Source organism: Ylistrum balloti, unplaced genomic scaffold, assembly GCF_031769215.1.
Source record: "Ylistrum balloti isolate Yb309-2 unplaced genomic scaffold, AGI_CSIRO_Ybal_v1 Utg370316, whole genome shotgun sequence".
In the NCBI taxonomy this organism is placed as follows: Eukaryota; Metazoa; Mollusca; class Bivalvia; order Pectinida; family Pectinidae; genus Ylistrum; species Ylistrum balloti.
The window spans coordinates 36190-50524 of record NW_026782233.1 but is presented as its reverse complement, the minus strand read 5'-3'; the positions used below and the strand labels follow the sequence as shown (position 1 = coordinate 50524).

The window sequence follows — 14335 nt, the reverse complement described above, 5'->3', positions numbered from 1 at the left end:
CCTCTGGAACGAATGCACCCTTATTTTGGTCGTCTCAAAAAGCAATATATTCAAAACGCATCAACGACGAGGATTTTAATCTGCGTCAAACGTGGGAAAACGTCTGAAAATCAAAACATGAATTTGTGTAGAAAATTCTGATTATTATGTTTAGAAGCCATGGAGATGCTTGAAACTTGGGTGAATGACAAACTTCATGACATTGTCGGTATTTCTGACAAGCACATAACTCAGTATATGATAGGATTGGCAAAGAAAGCCACCACTACTGAACATTTTGTGGAATCGATCAAAGACACCGGAGTAATAGACATTGACACTAATGTTCTGAGCTTTGCCCGGGAATTATGGGGAAAGGTATCGTATAAGATAATATTATGATGTTAATTTTCAAACTTTTCCTCTTCAGTTTGCGATTAGGGAAGCCTATGAAAACAAGACAAAATAACCGATAACATGATCTATCAAACGGGTACTGGATCTGTAAATCTGGCCATGTAGGAACCTTTGGCAATGTATATACGGATACAGTCAAATATGACAATATGCGTATACAGGGCGAATGTAAACAAAGAGGTGAAGTCCGGTCACATTTCTTTCATGTAGATCTAAAAAACTGAATGACAAATCAGCTTGGTAGGTGAAAGGAATATTTTTTATTTATTAAACGATTTTTATTTGATGATTTGGAATATAACAACTTTGAAGTATCCACGTACACATCCAATAAAATAACAAAATATCAATTAGGGCAGTCCATTATAGTGTCATTCACTCTTGTGTTGTGCAGATGAACATCTCTTTGATGTAGATTATGGCCACAGGTGAGCATCCAGCATGATGTTTCAATACCAAGAAATTATAACATGCCATGAATGTGATTTATGTGGTAGAAGCAAGTGATAAATCTGATTTTTTAGAACAAAATAAGGAAATTCTCTGTCTCATTATCAGAACATGGGTATAAAGAAATGCATGTACTAAAAACTGTATTGATGTCTTGCAACAAAAATCATTTGTTACACTAACTCACATGATTCATTGTTCATTTTTTCGATGTGCATATGATGATCACAACCAGGTATGGTTCATTTGTTTACATTTGGCCTATATACTTATAGTCACAAACAACATCAAAAATCAAAATAGAAAAAACTGGGATACTCCCAACAAACTCTGAAATGCTCCAGATTTATAGAGCAAGGACACCTTATAGTTAGCAATGGAAATAGTTAACATAATTTGTTGATCTGTTATCATTTTTTGTGATATTCCTGCTATAACCTATTGACTTACAGTGTATTGAAAAGTTCTAAAGCTTCTTATGTATAACCTGTAATGAGTTTGGGTCTATTTCGGGTGAGTAGGGCTGCTTTCAAGTAACGGTCGAAATTGTTCGGGTGGCCCAGAATTATTTCATGGTGATAGAACACACCTGGAAATATTATATAAAAAATCTCAAATTGAACAGTTTTGAAATTTCTTGTCTCACATAAAAACAATTATTTGATGGTAGAAAATATCCTTCATTTCAGCCTATACTTAAAAGCATATATTCTTTATGCAGAAATTCTGAAAACTTACTATATTCAACCATTTATAGTTTTAGAAAGGTGCATATACATTGTATTGCTCCCTCGAACTACATGTACAGAATATTTCACAGTCCAGCCTTGGTCCTGATCTGTACCTGGAGCTTCTCTTGCAAGTTCAGCTGGTCTAACCATTTCATCTGCTTATGCAAAAGTTATCTGAAACTTTGTTGGCTCATGCCCTAGAATATCCATTTTAAAAAAAAAAAATTTTTTGGGTCATCACTGCAACCTTCAACTTCTAAGTCCTAGATGGAACACTGTATTCTTCTACCTTATCCATTTAAAATTTCAAAATTCTAGGTACCACACCAAGCTCAGACAGAGAAACTTGGAAGAAAACGAGAGCGAGAGGCACTAGAGTTACAAAAGAAGAACGACAGCTACAGAGTTCTCTCTGATGAAGATAGTGAAGAAGAAACCTATTTGCCTGTGAAGGTATTACAGAAAACTATAGAGGAAACAACTCTATTGGCTTTGATCCAATCACCAATTTTGAATTAGTAAAATAGCAAGGGCATGGTACTGTTTACAGCTGTGATTTAATGAGGGAAAAGAGGATGTGAAAAAATGTTTTCAGAACTACTTTTTAGATTTCATGCAATAGAACTTTTGAATAAATCAATAGCATATGATTTCATTAATATTTTTTCTATTACAGAGGGAAAAGAGAGACAGAAAGCAGAAACATTTCAGGAGAAAGCAAGAATCTTCAGAGGAAAGCAGTGAAGATGATATTCAGTATGTGTTAAAATTAGATAAATGGCAGGGTTCCTAACATCACTCTAAAAGCTGGTTTACATTTTGAACAGATTGTGATTTTAACATACCTGGTACACACAAAAAAAAATTTGACAGGAAGCATTATGCTATGATGTCCATCCATGTGTTGTAAAGTTTTGTTTGTCTCATGATCTTTTCTCACAGTTTTCACTCAGTCTTTCAAACTTTGTAGCATAGGCTTTTATGACTGTAATACAAGTTGTGTTTTCCTGAATGGCATTTGGATTGTTTTTGGTGGAGTTTCAGTACCATGTTTGTTTCATAATCTAAATTCTGACTGGGCCTGGAGAATCCCCTCTCTCAGTTTTTACTTAATTTCTATTAAACTTTGTAGGATTATAATTATTACATTGACTGGTTTTCCTTAATAGCATTTTGATTTTATGATATTTGGAAAAGTTTTTTCCCTTATTTTCAGCATTTAGATATTATCTAAACATTTCTCCTCTCACTTTTCGATCTTTAAGGCTTCACATACTTTATCGTCAAAAGGCAAACTAATATTTCCCCCTCATAGCTTTTTGACTCAAAATTTCCATTTGGATATTTGTATTCATATCCATATGTCATACAAAAATGTATTTGTTTTTCTGTGGCATGGGATGGCATATATTGCTCTGCCACACATTACTCTTTTCTTTGAGAGGAAATGGGGGAGGTTGCTATAAAAATATATATAATTGGTGCCAACAGGAAATTTGTTAGCATAAATAGCTGTTTCAGAATCCATCACAACACTGTTCTATGATTCTTTTACTTTGGACAAGGCGCCTTCCTTGGAAATGTTTTGTTAATTATTGTGATGTGTAAGTCATAAGTAAGTTTACTTATGTACTTTATGTGTACTGGTACTACTGCATACTAAGTATGTAAATACGTACACATATAGCTATATTTCAATGGACATTTAGGTCATAATTTCACATATTTGAATCTAAATTTACATTGAAATAAGAAAAAAATAACTTCATTAAACTTTGATGCTAGATATATCTTGCTAGAATTTAATTCTTGGTATAGTAATTGTTATTTGAATTATATTATTGTGAAAATTAAGTATGGAAAAACTTTTTAACAGGGAGAATCTTGACCAGGATGACCCACTATCGGACTCGGATTCAGACGAGTTGGACCAACAGGAGCAACAGAGATTACAGGATATTGATGAGAGAGATAAATTTGCCAAACGTCTGCGTGACAAAGACAAGGCCAACACACGCAATGTCATGTCTAAATCAGAGAAAAAGGTTGGTAACAAATGCTTTGTGTACATGATATATATATATATACATTAAGATCATTTATATAGATTTCAGATTATCTAGTTTAGAGTGTTTAAACTAAGCAGGTGGTAATATGAAATTGTCATAAATGTAGTGGAAGAGTACAAAGGTATTGTGCTAAAAGGTAACTGATCGCTGTCATGACTATAAGAGAGAAATAATTCTGGATTAACTCAGGAGAGCTGCAATGACTTGTTATTAATTCACAACATCTTGTTCACATTTGTAGCTTAAAATAATCTTCAGACACTTCAAACTGAGATATTTTTAATATTGTTTGGTACCAGACTTAAAAGTTTTGAAATAAAGTGCTCTAATAAGTAAAGCTTGCAGGATTCAAGTGCAAAGTAATCCACATTTCAAACATTTTCTTGCTGAGTAAATGTAGAATAGAGTTGATTAATTAAACTTTAACATCTGTAATAAAGATTTAACTGTGTAGATAAAAGTTTACAACGATGTCGAAACTCACCCTTAAAGTTCCTCATCAAAGTTTGTATGAAAGATTTTTATCATATCAATGACATTGTGTTTTATAGGCTATGGAAGAAGCAAAACGACGCCTGGAAATGGAGGCAGAAGATAAGAAAAAGTTAATTCCTGAAATAAGAGAGAAGTCACGTCAGGAGTACCTAAAGAAACGTGGGACTCAGAAGCTGGAGGACCTGGAGGCTGACATCTTAGATGAGGAGTACCTCTTTTCTGACACAAGGTAGAAAGGATTTTGTTTGACCTTTTCTATTCTAGGAATACCCTCTGTACCTATGTTTGTTTTGTATGATAAAGAAATGTCACGGCTCTACAGGCTGCATTTCTCATCCTAATGTCACAAACCTCCACACACATGATTACAAACATCAGCTGTACAAATGCCAACCTTGTGCAGCCAAAGATTAGGTCAATGATGCTATAAATGGAAATTAACAAGAACGATTTATGTCCTTGCTCTACAAGCTGTGTTTCTGAACTGATGGGTACAAAACTCCACACACATGATCACAAATATCACTTCTTGTACAAGTTTAACTTCTAACCTTGTGCAGTCAGAAACTAGGTCATTGTCACTATAAATGGAAACTAACATTGTTTTAAAGGCTTCCTTGTTTCACTGATTCATACAAAAACTTCATACATGTGTTCACAAAAATCACCTTTTTTGTGAGTTCAAGTTTTGATCTGTGGTAGTTAAAAAAACTATGTCAACTTTACTATAAATGGAAATTAGCTAAAATTTAGATGTTATCACTCTACAGACTTCAATTGTGACATTAAGAAAACATCAAATGCATTGTCATCCACAAAAAACTCCTAATAGAAGCATATCAAATCACCTATCATTTTGGTAGTTCATGAGACCATATTTGCACTGGAGACATTCACATCATCAAATCGGGCACCATCATTCAGTATTACACTTATTTATTTATGCAGCATTTAGATAAAAGGTAATGATTTTACTTATGTAAAGTAATCCTAACCTACATTTGCACTGAAGAAGGTACAAATGTGAAATCTTACAAGGGGTGATGTTTATGAACACATGTTGGTTTCCATTTACTCTTACCATCTCATTCAAGTTTGAGGCACAATTGGTATTTGTGTCGTGTGCAATGCCTTGTTAAGATTAATTTTGCATTTATTACCTTAAGTATTTTTCAGTGATCAGGAATTTCCACTGTAAATATTCTTCTGAAATGATAAACTTAATTAAATCCATTCAACCTTGATGTTTAAAGTTATTTAAATATAACACTGATCTCTTGCCACCTCTTAAATGACATTTGAAAAATGAGATTGAACAGCTGTGCAGAGTGAAATAATGCTGGGTAATTCAGTGATTTGTTTTCTTCAAAGGTCATCAAGCTATTAAAAATCTAGACATGTTATGTACTATATTGAGTTAATAAGATGAGGAGAGTCTCTGAAAATAAGTAGCAACAGAATTAATGGCAAATTTGAGTTTTTATATTGCTACTTTTAATTAACACCTATTCAGGATTTTTGGAGGAAAAAACATTGATGTACTCTCTATTTCCTTACTATTTGTTTCTTTTAGCAAAATACTTTCATTCATGTACATCAGGACCTTGTTAATATTCCAACAATTTTACTTTTCAGACTAACAGAGAGGGAAAAACGAGACCTGAAATATAAAAAAAAAGTACTGGAGATAGCTAAAGACCATCGAAAGGCAGGGGACATAGAGAAAGTGAGTCGGTACCATATGCCAAAGGAAGATGACAAACCATCTGAACATTATGAAGAAGAGATCCATGAGAAGGGAATTAACTCTGAACAACAACGCTGGGAGGAGGATCATCTTGGGGCTGCAATTATGAAATTTGGAGCACGTGATGCTAAACAAAGAGCAAAAGAGAAACACAAAACCAAGGATTATGACTTCATCATGGATGAGGAGATAGAATTTGTGCAGGCATTACAGATGCCTGGATCAAAGAAAAGCAAGGTAACTTCAGGTGTATGCTGGCACAATAGATTTGAAGCAATTAAGATTTCAGTCATAAATATGCAGTTTCCAGCAACAAAACTTGTCTTAAATTGGTCTCGGGTTTTATTGCAAGTTAAAATGATTGCATAATGACTTATATTTGATAGTTTCATCTTAATTTGGATAAGTGTTCAGTGTAGTAAAAAATGAAGTTGGCAGTTTATGATATAATCCTTCATTTATATAAGATCGATTTGGAATGATGTGCAGGTGTTTAGATATTTTATATATATGTATGAGATCTCTTCTGTTTTAATTGTCAGAATATAATTATTGAAATATTGGAAAAAGAATAGAAAAAGGAGGATCTAACAGACTTTAATGTTTAATGTGTCATATATATTGTATGTGTCACTTTTCATTTACATTGATGATCTTGTATTTAGGACAAGGAGCCAGAGATGTCCGAGGCAGAGAGGAAAAAAATGACGATAGATGAGTGCAAAAGAAGTCTGCCAGTTTTTCCCTTTAAGCAGGATTTATTGGATGCCATAGAGGAACACCAGGTCCTCATCATTGAAGGAGAGACAGGATCAGGGAAAACAACACAGATCCCACAATACCTACATGAGGGGGTGAGCTATTTAATGGATGACAGACATCACAAATTCTACATCTTTATCCTTCAATAATGGATAGATTACCACTTCAGTGCTTACACATGTGATATAAGGATGACAAATAAAAAAAAAAATGTTTAAGTTTTAATGTTTTTAGTGTAAAATAATTCCATTTCACTGACATTGTAACATGAACATCATTTCCTTGTCACAGCGAAAATATGACCCATATTAATTCTTACTGAGTTATAAATGGTAGCGATATCTGATTTCACATTTATTTTACACAGGGGTTCACGAGAAATGGCATGAAGATTGGCTGTACACAACCCCGTCGAGTGGCAGCCATGTCAGTGGCAGCACGTGTGGCTGAGGAAATGGGGAAGAAACTGGGAAATGAGGTACGAAAATACAAGAGTTCTGTAGAGTTGCAGTGCTAGATAACATACCCATAAATAAATAAAATTCATGTTGTGTTTATTCACACTACTTCAGGATTCAGGTTTAAGAAATTCCAATTTTAAATTCGGAAAGAAAACTCTGACATTACTCTGTATATTACCCTTTTGCATAGGGCTAGTTTCACAATTAGATAATAGGTTATTGTTGCTCTCATGTGAACTTGTTCCAGTAGTTAATAACAAGACTTAATATTACATGTATATAACAAGACCTTGCTGAGTCTTATTAAGCTATGGTTTATTGTATTAGCAAATTATGATAACCTTTAAAATTAGTATTGATTTGATGTTAATATCTGTTTTACTTGAAGGTTGGGTACAGTATCCGATTTGAGGACTGTACTTCAGACAGGACCATCATTAAATACATGACTGATGGCATGTTACTGAGAGAGTTCTTAGGAGAACCAGACCTGGCTAGTTATAGGTATGTATAAACAAGACTACACAATAGCTGTAGGAAATACTATATCTCTATTGAAAGTGTATAGGTCAAGGTTACATTTTGATTAGTTAGCTGCTTGTCAGTTTGAGTCAAACCTGTCTGTAAAGGTCACTTAAGAGGATTTGTAGGAAGTGTTCTTAATACAGAGGTTCAGTTAATATGAATTGTATTGTCAATAGGACCAGAAGACAACAAGAAAAGTTTTTGGTATAAACAAGTTCCTTAAGGACTCAAACAAAATTTCCAGTCTTAGCTATACATTTGCCATATTATATAAGATATCTTTCAATATCATCTTAGCTCATACATATGCTTTGGTCAGTATATCTGTTGCATGTCACCAGCACACTGACATTCATTGGTGATACAACATCTAGTGATAGGGGGAGTCACTTAGACAAAAACCTGTACCAAACCAACCAATATCTGTTTTCAAATTTATTCAACATATGTTTAAGGGGGCCGTCTCTGAACTAAATGAAATAGTTCAAAGCTCTTTGTCTTGTTAATGATAAAATACTGTGTGACATTTTAGTGTGATGATAATTGATGAAGCTCACGAGCGCACCCTCCACACAGATGTCTTGTTTGGACTGGTCAAAGACATTTCCCGCTTCAGACCAGATCTCAAGCTCCTTATATCTAGTGCTACACTTGATGCAGAGAAGTTCTCTGAGGTAAGAGTATACTTACTTCTGTAAACAGTACAGACTCCTTTTTTTTAACATATCATTCAAGAAGATTTGTGTTTTCATTGGTTCCTCTAAGAAACTACCATATTGACTCTGAAAAAAAAGAATATCACAGTGTGATAGTTATTGTGGATTTGTTTCAGTTTTTTGACGATGCCCCGATCTTTCGGATCCCTGGTCGACGTTTCCCTGTGGATATCTATTACACCAAGGCGCCGGAGGCTGACTACCTTGATGCTGCTGTTGTGTCTGTGCTTCAGATCCATGTTACACAACCATTTGGTGACATCCTGGTATTCCTCACTGGGCAGGAGGAGATTGAATCATGCAACGAGATGTTACAGGTTTGTTATGATTACATGCAGGAGTATATAGTCATGTAGCAAGATGTTACATATATGTTTAACAATTGAATCTTGCAGATGTCAGGACAGTCAGTATCTGTAAGTTCATTTTATTGGAAATAATAGTCTGATAATGTACAATGAGTTAAACAGACTTTTTTGTCTCAAAAAGATAAAGTTAAACTAAATATGTTATGTTTCTTACAGGAGAGAACAGTGTTAAACTAAATATGTTATATTTCTTACAGGAGAGAACAAAGAAACTTGGTAGTAAGATAAAGGAACTCATCATCTTGCCAATCTATGCCAACCTGCCTTCTGACATGCAGGCCAAGATATTTGAGCCCACACCTCCAGGTGCCAGGAAGGTGAGTCAAGTCAATTGATCAGTGTTTTTAACAGCATCATTGTGACCATACTGTAAATTGGCTTTTAATCACGTAGTATATATTGGAAGGAGAAGAAAAGATATTTTCTCAAACTGGTCCAATGAATAAAAACAAGAACTTATTTTAAATGCAAAGTATATTTGAATCATGACAAACAAAAATGGTATCTTTATTATTTATATTCTGTAAGTTTTACTTGACGTTTGCTTCCTACAACAGGTTGTCATAGCTACCAACATAGCAGAGACATCTCTGACGATAGACGGCATAAAATATGTCATTGATCCCGGTTTCTGTAAACAGAATAGCTACAATGCACGAACAGGCATGGAGTCACTCATTGTCACACCTATATCGAAGGTAAGTTTACATTACAGGTATGTCACTGATATCACAGATAAAGTATAAGTCACTTACCTCATACCAACAATATTTAATGCAGTTCAGGCAATTAGCATTAGAAAATGTTGCAATAGAAACCTTAACTTACCTGAACTTGAAAAACCTGGATTGGAATAAATCCAGAATTTTCACTTAAAGCATTCAAGAGTTGCCTTTATGTGAGCAAGGATGTTTGGCCAGGTTGCACATAGTGCAAATCCTAGTTATAGTATGGTGAATGTCAGGTGGGCGGCTGGGTGGGTTGGGAAAAGGGGTTCCAGTTTTGTAGAATCAACTCCTCCTAGAGTTGTTGACGTAGAATCTTGAAACTTTGTAGGATGTTTTTAGATATGTTGAAGATGTGCACCTCCTATTATGGATTCATTCCAGACATTTTTCTGTAGTTACTGGGCTTTGGAACTTATCATTTTCTGAAACTTTTCTTGTTATCACAGTTTCTCAGAAACTACTACAAACTGCACCAATTCATAAAATACAACCAAACTTTCTCTCTTATAACAAATATTCTACATACTCAACAAATAAAATACCCTTAACTGTCTTATAAATACCATATAACATTGCACTCATCCCGCAACCCGGCCAATTTTGGCTTTGCCCCATTTGTTATATCATAAAGGCAGTGAATTGGGACTTAAAACATCTCTACTTTTCTATTCATATTTGAGTTGAAAAAAGTATCAACAACTTTATGTAAACTAATACACAATATATAAGACTTGGCATGTCCGATGACTGGACTACAAAAATGGCATTTCTGATGAATACCAGGAAAATCTTATCCAGTTACTGTTATTGAATTAATATTTTCTGAAATAGCCATTAATGTTGTACAAACCAGGCATCTTCCAACCAGCGTGCAGGGCGTGCAGGAAGAGTCTCAGCAGGAAAATGTTTCCGTCTGTACACAGCCTGGGCCTACAAGAATGAGCTTGAGGATAATACAATACCCGAGATCCAAAGGACTAATCTTGGTAATGTAGTTCTCATGCTCAAGTCTCTGGGAATCAATGACCTCATCCACTTTGATTTCATGGACCCACCTCCTCACGAGACCTTGGTCCTTGCCCTGGAACAGTTGTATGCCCTTGGAGCTCTAAACCATCGTGGGGAGCTCACAAAACTGGGGCGTCGCATGGCAGAGTTTCCTGTAGACCCAATGATGTCTAAAGCTATACTGGCTTCAGAACAGTGAGTTTTGTAAAAACCTTTCCTTAGTTATTGTGTTTTTATGGTCTGTGACTGTTTTCACAGCATATATGATGTTCTTTTAAACATAAATGTCAAACAAAAACTCTTAATTCTTTTTAACTATTGGTTATGCAATGTGTGCTTAGTGGTAGAAATTTTAAAATAATGGCTTTTGCAGTTTTAACATTTTCAAAACAAATGCTCTCTATTTCAATTATAATACAATGTCTGTGTTTGCAACTGTCATCATTTGTTGGTAATTAAATCAAACTTTTTATATTTATGAGGCTGTTTATTCCATGTGACCATGCTGATGTGATACCTCAAGCATACACCTTGTTTCAGATATAAGTGCTCAAAGGAGATCCTGACAATTTGTGCTATGTTATCCGTCAATAATGCCATATTCTACCGCCCCAAAGACAAGGTTGTCCATGCTGATACAGCTCGGCAGAACTTTTTCCGTCCAGGTGGAGACCACATGACACTATTGAATGTGTACAATCAATGGGAGGAAACCTCTCACTCCACACAGTGGTGCTATGAAAACTTCATCCAGCACAGGTCAATGAAGCGAGCTCGTGACGTCCGGGACCAGCTCGAAGGGTTAATGGAAAGAGTTGAGATTGAAATGACCACCAACCCTGGTGACACTATCGCCGTCCGCAAGGTCAGTCATCTACTATGCTGTAGTGTGGTAATAAATCTTTAGATGGCAGCTGATTTTTTCTTTCCATATTTAGAAATGAAACAAAACTCTGAGAAATCATGCTAAATTAAAAAACAACTTTGAAAAAACGGAAATGAATACTTATCTATAAGAAATCAAATTCGCAATCCGGAATAAAATTTCATTCTCAAAGGAATTTTTGTTAGATGTTGGTGATACATACAATCCTATGTTAATATATGTGTTCTATATAATTCTGTCAGGCCATTACTGCTGGATTTTTCTACCACACGGCACGGCTTGGCAAGGGAGGTAACTACAGAACTGTGAAGCATCAGCAAACAGTCATGGTTCACCCCAATAGTAGCCTTTTTGAGGATCGACCCCGTTGGCTTATCTACCATGAGCTCGTATTTACTACCAAGGAGTTCATGAGACAGGTACCCCAGTTAAAGATTTAAGGTTTTAATATAATTTAGATTTAAAGTAATTTCACTAGTTGTTAAAGAAATATTTATTATGTATTACTGAATATTCTGTTTTATTATAACATTAATAATATGTTTAAGTTTTAACTTTTTAAAGTTTTCTTTCCTTACTCTAACCTTTTATCAATTGATTTCTGTTTGCCTTGTTTCAGAAGAGATAAATATTTCCTACCTATTTCTAAGCAAAGAACTTAACAGAGATATTTGATGCGTTCCTTTCCCATAAGGCAGTATGTGATGGCTTTGTTTATGCACCATTGTTTGTTAAAGGTGATAGAGATAGAGAACTCCTGGCTTCTAGAGGTAGCACCACACTACTACAAGTCCAAAGAACTGGAGGACACATCCAAACGGAAAATGCCAAAGAATACTGGGAAAGCTCGGGAAGATGTTGTAAGACAATATTAATGTACGAAGTGATATATTTGTTGAACCATATTAGGCGATTTCTTTGCCTTATACATGCCATTTACACATTTTAAACATGTACACATGTTATGTAAACCAAACCAAAGTGAGCTAATTGTAATGACTGAGGAGTAATGATAATGGGAGAATGCTCAGTACATAAACAATTTCTAAGACAAAGCTTGAATACTTTTGTTTTATCAGTTTACAAGTATTAATTTGCTTAATACTGTTATTATGGAAGTGCTTTTATTTTTTGAAAAAGGAAGACAAATTTAATCACTTACTTAAGCTGATTTGCATAAAGATACATGTATGATGTTAAGATTATGAACCAGAATTAGGTATGGTACAGACTCTGAAATACTTGGTTTAACAATGCAGGATTTGTATATTGACCGGTTACAATATTGATATAGAATACTTGGAAATAATTAAATTTAACTAGCACAGATTCACATTTGATTAGGATTTAAAGTACAAGTGAACCTGATGTTTGAGTTTTGGCATGTTTTCATGACTGTAGAAAGGAGTGTGGATTTTATTGAAAACAATACATAGGTAAGTGATTTCTCTCTAGTATGACTGATAAACATACTTTTTAAGAATGATTGTGTGTTGAGAATCTGACTTGCAATGTTATGATACTGTTGAAAGGTGTATGCTGGTCATACGGAGATGTAGATGTGAATTGTCTATTTTAAAGGTGAAAAAATATTTTCAATAAAAAAATATGAAACAAAAGTTCATCATGAAGTTTTTTTTTCAATTATTTTGCAACAATATACATCAACCACTTCAACCTTTTTCTTCAATAAAGCAAACAGTGAGTTTTCAACCAACCTGCATTATAAGCATGACAATTTCTATTACCCTATTAGGAACTTTTCATTTTTGGATAGCAACATCCCACACCTCCAACATAAAGTAGTTACATGTTGTTTTTGATTTGATATTCAAGAGCTTGGTTCCAATGTCATGATTTTCATGTGAGATGTTGACAACTGACAGATAAACTCTCAAAGAGCTTCAAGACCCACAGATTAATGAAGATTATGGGGAGATATTATTGTCAACTTGATATTTTATTTCCTTGTATGATATGAAGTTAAACGTGTGTGATGCTCCTTAATATGCTTGATTGTTCAGATTTTGTTGAGGAAAGGTCTCATTTAGTAACCTAACATGCTTTGATTGACAAAGATTTACATGGCTGGTGTTGTCTATGAAACAGAAGATGTTTTCCCTTCCAGAATACCTGGCCCCACTTGTATAAAACATCTCAACTCGAGATTTTCCTCAGCTGATATCTCCTCAAAAACAGCTTGTATAAAATTTTCTCAAGGAACAGGAGGAAGTCATCGGCTAGGATGTCCTGAAATTCCTTGAGGAATTTTCATACAAGATATTTTCAAGGAGATATTAGCTGAGGAAAATCTTGACTTGAGGAAATCTCAAGTTGAGATGTTTTATACAAGTGGGGCCAGGTCTTATTCCCTTCATAATTTTCAAGAGTCTCCTGTAAATCTGTCTTCTCTTTTTATTTTGTTCATCAAATTTGAGTTCAGATTCTTTGACATGTCAGTATTTTCTTTGCTGTATTTGTCAAGGGGGAGATCTAGATCTTTTTTTATCCATTCACTGAGTAGGGACCTAGTAACCAGCTAGAACAGACATGTATGCTAAAAATTGATTGAGAAGGTAGGAGCAGTATTCAAAATGAGTGTGGAGTCTGCATGCAAACATTTTTAAACTTTACTGAGGTAAGAGCATTCTGGGAACTGAATATGGTTGAAGCAGAATACTTTCAGCTTTGCAGTTCTGTACATTAATAAACGTTTGCTTTATCATCAGCAGCCATAAACTTACAGAGGCTGGGACTTGTAGGACATAAGGTTTTTATCATAGGTGACTAGAATGTCTTATGAGGCAATTGATGTAACAACATAAGATATGCTTTGGAACCACACTTATTCAACAATGTGGGATGGACTTCAGTGCTCAAATTTTAATATTGCAATTTTGAGGCATGGATAGGGCACGAGTCAAATATTGTCTTCCTTTGTCAGCTGTGTTACCATATTCAAATATATATATATAATGTTGTGCATCAGTCCC

The 14335-nt window shown here is 34.7% G+C and overlaps 1 protein-coding gene across 1 annotated transcript; it reads left to right on the top strand.

The window, feature by feature from the left end:
- Nucleotides 1-159: 159 nt before the first annotated feature.
- On the top strand, nucleotides 160-12966 carry LOC132553309 (pre-mRNA-splicing factor ATP-dependent RNA helicase DHX16-like). Its single transcript, XM_060217539.1, has 17 exons — nucleotides 160-357; nucleotides 1896-2030; nucleotides 2254-2333; nucleotides 3454-3622; nucleotides 4198-4370; nucleotides 5777-6125; nucleotides 6554-6742; nucleotides 7018-7128; nucleotides 7500-7615; nucleotides 8169-8310; nucleotides 8469-8669; nucleotides 8918-9037; nucleotides 9278-9418; nucleotides 10302-10651; nucleotides 10997-11321; nucleotides 11585-11761; nucleotides 12080-12966. The coding sequence occupies exons 1-17, from the start codon at nucleotides 160-162 to the stop codon at nucleotides 12215-12217; spliced, it is 3114 nt and encodes a 1037-aa protein (XP_060073522.1). The 3' UTR covers nucleotides 12218-12966.
- Nucleotides 12967-14335: the final 1369 nt, after the last annotated feature.

Excerpts from the sequence above, each read along its gene's own strand:
- LOC132553309 (XM_060217539.1), top strand. The coding sequence starts at position 160 with ATGGAGATGCTTGAAACTTGGGTGAATGACAAACTTCATGACATTGTC. Across the intron at positions 7,616-8,168 it reads CCAGACCTGGCTAGTTATAG|TGTGATGATAATTGATGAAG; the intron begins GTATGTATAAAC and ends GTGACATTTTAG. Across the intron at positions 9,038-9,277 it reads CACCTCCAGGTGCCAGGAAG|GTTGTCATAGCTACCAACAT; the intron begins GTGAGTCAAGTC and ends TTCCTACAACAG.